This window comes from Salmo salar, chromosome 12 (genome assembly GCF_965601325.2).
Source record: "Salmo salar chromosome 12, fSalSal1, whole genome shotgun sequence".
In the NCBI taxonomy this organism is placed as follows: Eukaryota; Metazoa; Chordata; class Actinopteri; order Salmoniformes; family Salmonidae; genus Salmo; species Salmo salar.
This window is the reverse complement of record NC_138302.1, coordinates 14,050,844-14,057,500: the sequence shown is the minus strand read 5'-3', so window position 1 is coordinate 14,057,500 and position 6,657 is coordinate 14,050,844. Positions and strand designations below refer to the sequence as shown.

General features: G+C 46.6%; 1 protein-coding gene across 2 annotated transcripts in view; it reads left to right on the top strand.

Moving 5' to 3' along the window:
- LOC106592593 (dynamin-2) overlaps positions 1–6,657 on the top strand; it is an 80,080-nt gene that overhangs the window by 68,985 nt on the left and 4,438 nt on the right. For both annotated transcript variants that reach the window (XM_082958608.1, XM_082958609.1), the window contains exons 19-20: positions 5,437–5,663; positions 5,986–6,237. In XM_082958608.1, coding sequence (XP_082814734.1) covers positions 5,437–5,663; positions 5,986–6,237 — 479 coding nt within the window. The remainder of the gene's footprint in view (positions 1–5,436; positions 5,664–5,985; positions 6,238–6,657) is intronic.

Genomic DNA, 6,657 nt, shown 5'->3' with positions numbered 1-6,657 from the left:
GACAAGGTGGTGTATAACCTACAAAGATCTCCTCCACCGCACGAGCCCGAGGGGGCGCAGAGCCAGACAGGAAGATCACGTCAGTGACTCAACCCAGTCAAGTGGATTATAGCCTTGCACGACGTGATTCACCCCTTGTAGGGACGGCATGGGAGTACTAGCAAGCCAGTGACTCATCCCCTGGCAGAGAATCTCAGTAGAGAGAACGGAGCCGGCCAGGCAGAGACAGCAAGGCTGGTTCGTCACTCCAGTGCCTTATCATTCACCTTCGCACCCCTGGGCCAGACGACACTCAATCATAGGACCTACTGAAGAGAAAGATTTAAAAGGTTGAGACTGAGTCTGCGTCTCTCACATGGATCGGCAGACTATCCCATAAAAATGCATCTCTATAGGAGAAAGCCCTGCCTCCAGCTGTTTGCTTACAAATTCCAGGAACAATAAGGAGGCCTGCGTCTAGTGATCGTAGCGTACGTGTAGGTATGTACGGCAGGACCTAATCGGAGAGATGGGTAGGAGCAAGTCCATGTAATGCTTTGTAGGTTAGCAGTATAACCTTGAAATCAGCCCTAGCCTTAACAGGAGGCTAGCACTGGAGTAATATGATCACATTTTTGGGTTCTAGTTAAGATTCTAGCAGCCGTATTTAGCACTAGCTGAAGTTTATTTATCCGGGTAGCGAGAGAGTAGAGCATTGCAGTAGTCTAATCTTGAAGTGACAAAATCATGGATTAGCTTTTCTGCATAATGTTTTGAAAAAAAAATGTTTCGGATTTTGCCATGTTACAAAGATAGAAAAAATGCTCTTGAAATATTTTTGATATGCCTGTCAAAAGAGAGATCCGGGTCCAGAATAACGCTGAGGCGCTTCACAGTTTTATTTGAGACGACTGTACAACCATTGAGATTCAGTGTCAGATCAAAAGCAGATTTCTTTGTTTCTTGGGACCTAGAACCAGCAGCCCTGTTTTGTCCGAGTTTAAAAGTAAAACATTTGCCGCCATCCACTTTCTAATTTAAGGTATGTTCAACATAGGAGGGCCAAACACAGGAAGTAGCTCTATCAGTAGTTTAGTTGTAATAGGGTCCGGTAGGCAGCTGGAAGGTTTAGAGTCCATGACTATTTGTGTGAATGTGTTGAAAGATACAGGATTAAAAAACGAGTGTCTCCATTGATTTGAGGTCGTCTTGGCAGTTATGTGCAGACTCAGGACAACTGAGTTTTGGAGAAATATGCATATTCAAAGAGGAGTTTGCTTTCTAATGATCATAATATTTTTGTCTAAGAAGTTCCTGAATTCATCACTGCTGAAGTGAAGGCCATCCTCACTTGGGGAATGCTGCTTTTTAGTTCAGTATCAAAAATAAATGTTGGATTGTTTTGGTTGGAAAAGTAGTCTGATCGAGCAACAGTGATGGCTTTTCGATATTGCACGGTACTGTCTTTCCAAGCTAGTCGGAAGCCTTCCAATTGGGTGGAGCGCCATTTCCATTCCAATTTTCTCTAAGCTTGCCTCAGGTCTCGAGTATTTTCTATATACCAGGGAGCTAGTTTCATGTGACAAATGTTTTTAGTTTTAGCGGTGCGATTGCATCTAGGGTATTACGCAAGGTTAAGTTCAGATCCTGGGTGGTTAACTGATTTTTGCACTCCGACGTCTTTGGGTAGGTGGAGGGATTCTGAAAAGAGCGTCTAGGACTCTTTGAGTTGTCCGAGAATTTATAGCGTGGCTTTTGATAATCCTTGGTTGGGGTCTGAGCAACATAATAATATGGTGGTCCGATAGTCCAGGATTATGAGGAAAAACATTTAGATCTGGAAAAACTAGATTTGGGGTATGATTGGTCTTTTGATTGGACGTAGGTCCCCGAGACATGTTTGACAAAACCCACTGAGTCAACGATGGATCCGAAACGATGCGTCGGTCCCCAAGACATGTTGGACAAAACCCACTGAGTGAATGATAGATCCGAAAGCCTTTTGGAGTGGGTCTGTGGACTTCTCCATGTCAACATTGATGTCACCAAAAAAATATATATATTATCTGTCATGACAACGAGGTCCGATAGGAATTCAGGGAACTCTGAGGAATGCTGTATACGGCCCAGGAGGCCTGTAAACAGTAGCTATAAAAAGTGATTGAGTAGGCTGCATAGATTTCATGACTAGAAGATCAAAAACGGTCACTAGTGTAACCAGGAGGAGAGGCCTTATTAACACAGTAAATTCATCAGGCTTGAACCATGTTTCAGTCAGGCTAATCACATCAAGATTATGATCAGTGATTACTTCATTGACTATGATTGCCTTGGAAGTGAAGGATCTAACATTAAGTAGTCCTATTTTGAGATATCACAATCTCTTTCAACAATGACAGAAATGGAGGAGGTCTTTATTCCAGAGAGGTTGCTAAGGCAAACACCGCCATGTTTAGTTTTACACGACTTAAATCGAGGCACAGACACGGTCTCAATGGGAAAAACTGAGCTGACTACACTGACTGTGCTAGTGGCAGACTCCACTAAGCTGGCAGGCTGGCTAACAGCCTGCTGCCTGGCCTGCACCTTATCTCATTGTGGAGCTAGAGGAGTTAGAGCCCTGTCTATGTTTGTAGATAAGATGAGAGCACCCCTCCAGCTAGGATGGAATTTGTTTGTGGGTGAGATCCAGAAAGAGGGCCAATTATCTACAAATTCTATCTTTTGGTAGGGGCAGAAAACAGTTTTCAACCAGCGATTGATTTGTGAGACTCTGCTGCAGAGCTCATCACTCCCCCTGATTGGGAGCGGGCCAGAGACAATTATTCGATGCCAACACATCTTTCTAGCTAAGTTACATGTTAAAGCTATGATGCACTTGGTGACCTCTGACTGTTTCATCCTAACATCGTTGGTGTCGACGTAGATAACAATATCCCTATACCATCTACCAGTCGTGGCCAAAAGTTTTGAGAATGACACAAATATTAATTTTCAAAGTCTGCTCCCTCAGTCTGTATGATGGCAATTTGCATATACTCCAGAATGTTATGAAGAGTGATCAGATGAATTGCAATTTATTGCAAAGTAGCTTTTTGCCATGCAAATGAACTGAATCCCAGCATTTCAGCCCTGCCACAAAAGGACCAGCTGACATCATGTCAGTGATTCTCTTGTTAACACAGTTGTGAGTGTTGACGAGGACAAAGCTGGAGATCACTCTGTCATGCTCATTGAGTTCGAATAACAGACTGGAAGCTTCAAAAGGAGGGTGGTACTTGGAATCATTGTTCTTCCTCTGTCAACCATGGTTACCTGCAAGGAAACACGTGCCATCATCATTGCTTTGCACAAAAAGGGCTTCACAGGCAAGGATATTGCTGCCAGTAAGATTGCACCTAAATCAACCATTTATCGGATCATCAAGAACTTCAAGGAGAGCGGTTCAATTGTTGTGAAGAAGGCTTCGGGGCGCCCAAGAAAGTCCAGCAAGCGCCAGGACCATATCCTAAAGTTGATTCAGCTGCGGGATCGGGGCACCACCAGTACAGAGCTTGCTCAGGAATGGCAGCAGGCAGGTGTGAGTGCATCTGCACGCACAATGAGGCAAAGACTTTTGGAGGATGGCCTGGTGTCAAGAAGGGCAGCAAAGAAGCCACTTCTCTCCAGGAAAAACATCAGGGACAGACTGATATTCTGCAAAAGGTACAGGGATTGGACTGCTGAGGACTGGGGTAAAGTCATTTTCTCTGATGAATCCCCTTTCCGATTGTTTGGGGCATCCGGAAAAAAGCTTGTCCGGAGAAGACAAGGTGAGTGCTACCATCAGTCCTGTGTCATGCCAACAGTAAAGCATCCTGAGACCATTAATGTGTGGGGTTGCTTCTCAGCCAAGGGAGTGGGCTCACTCACAATTTTGCCTAAGAACACCGCCATGAATAAAGAATGGTACCAACACATCCTCCGAGAGCAACTTCTCCCAACCATCCAGGAACAGTTTGGTGACTAACAATGCATTTTCCAGCATGATGGAGCACCTTGCCATAAGGCAAAAGTGATAACTAAGTGGCTCGGGGAACAAAACATCGATATTTTGGGTCCATGGCCAGGAAACTCCCCAGACCTTAATCCCATTGAGAACTTGTGGTCAATCCTCAAGAGGCGGGTGGACAAACAAAAACTCCAAGCATTGATTATGCAAGAATGGGCTGCCATCAGTCAGGATGTGGCCTGGCCCAGAAGTTAATTGACAGCATGCCAGGGCGGATTGCAGAGGTCTTGAAAAAGAAGGGTCAACACTGCAAATATAGACTCTTTGCATCAACTTCATGTAATTGTCAATAAACGCCTTTGACACTTATGAAATGCTTGTAATTATACTTCAGTATTCCATAGTAACATCTGACAAAAATATCTAAAAGACACTGAAGCAGCAAACTTTGTGGAAATTAATATTTGTGTCATTCTCAAAACTTTTGGCCACGACTGTGTTTTAGCCTTAGCCACCCTCCTCAGATTAGCCTTCACGTCGGTAGCTCTGCTCCCTGGTAAACAGTGTATGATCGCTGGATGATACTTTTTAAGTCTAATACTGAGGGTAATGGAGTCGCCAATGACTAGGGTTTTCAATTTGTCAGAGCTAATGCTTCGGTGGCTCAGACCCCGTAATGGGTGGAGGAGAGACCAGGAAGGCTCGGACTCTGGCTCAGACTCTGACTCGTTGCTTAATGGGGAAAACCAGTTGAACATTTCTATAGGCTGAATGAGCGTCACCGGATGAGCATGCGGAAAGCATTTCTTTCCAGAAGCCCGGAGAAAGTTGTTCGGCTGCGGGGACTGTGCGAGGCGATTATTCTACTATCTGTACTTGTTGGTGGCACCGATGCTGTTTCATCCTTTCCTACACTTAAATTACCCTCGCCTAACGATTGCGTCTGAAGCTGGGCTTGCAGCACGGCTACTGCAATGACAAGGCATAATGTTAATCAGCTTTTTCGGCTGATGGAGGTCCTGCAGATCCATGTCCAGATAAAGCGCCCGGGGTGAGAAAGTTGAATGAAAAAGTCGGGTGTGGATGTTGGTAAACTTGTTAAGTTCAGAGTTTGATTAAATGGTTATTAAAAGAGGAAAAAAAGTTTGGCAGGTAGCCAAGTAGCAACAAATAGCACGGCAGCATGGCGACAACGTGGAAGTGTGAACACACACGTACACACCAGACTGTGTGAACCACACGCATTTGTCAACAAGTCTGAGACCTCATGTCTTATCTTCTCCTCTGCTTTTCTTATGTTCCCTCTTCTCTCTCTCTCTCACTACCCTCGTTCCCCCTCTCCTCCCACCTCCCCCTCTCCCTCTCTAGAATGAAGATTTCTACCTGTATTCCTGTGGGGAACTGTGGAGTTTGATGTACTAACTTTCTCCTCTCCTCCTCTCTCCCACCCCCCTCTCCTTCTCTAGGCTAAAGACTTCATCCATTCTGAGTTGTTAGCCTACCTGTATTCCTGTGGGGACCAGGGAAGTCTGATGGAGGAGTCAGCTGACCAGGCTCAGAGGAGAGATGAGATGCTGAGGATGTACCATGCTCTGAAAGAAGCCCTGGTGATCATAGGAGACATCAGTACAACCACAGTGTCAGCTCCTGTACCTCCACCTGTAGACGACACCTGGAGGACCAAGGAACCCAGGTCACAGAGAGAGATACGCATGTACACACACACGTACACATGTACACACACACGTACACCCACACACACACACACACACACACACAGTTCGCATGTGCAAACACACACTAGGCTCTCACGTGTAGGTTAATGTACATTTGGATGTGAAACTGTGAATATAAATATATTTATTTCCCCTTTTTCTTCCTCTCTCTCCCCCCCTCTCTATCTCTCTCCCCCCTCTATCTATCTCTCTCTCTCTCTCCCCCCCCCTCTCTGTCTCTCTCTCTCCCCCCTCTTTCTATCCCTCTCCATCTCTCTCCCCCTCTCCTCCCTCCCCCAGCCCTCCTCCTCAGGCCAGACCAGCCCCGGCCGCTGTCCCCCCTCCTAGTCGCCCCCCGGCAGCAAGAGTCCCCACCGCCGCCCCTCCTCCTTCCTGTCCCCAAAACCCAGCTTTCGGGGCGCCCCTCATCCCCTCTCGACCCGGACCCCCACCAGTCAACACCTACAGTGTAGCGGACCCTGTCGCCAATGTCCCCCTGATCCCGTCTCGCCCAGCCAGGGTTCCCCCAGCACTGCCCCCCGGCATACCCAGGTAAGAGCTCTGCTCCTGGGCAGGCGAGTGTGCACGCCCCACTTACCTCTGGAGGAATGGAGGCTAGAACTGCTAGAACGATCTATTGGGTCACAATAGGTCACTTTTATTGGTAATGATGTTACATTAAGAAGGGTGGTGGTGGTAGTGGTGGTTGTGGTGGTGGTTGTGGTGGTAGTTGTAGTAGTGGTTGTAGTAGTAGTTGTGGTAGCAGTGGTTTTGGTGGTGGTAGTTGTGGTTGAATTGGTGGCGGTGGTAGTTGTGGTAGCAGTGGTGGTAGTTGTATAGGTGGTGGTGGTAGTAGTAGTTGTGGTAGTAGTAGTTTTGGTGGTGGTAGTTGTGGTTGTGTTGGTGGTGCTGGTAGTAGTAGTTGTAGTGGTAGTGGGGGGGTTTGGAAGTATTGGTGGGTGGTTGAGTTGT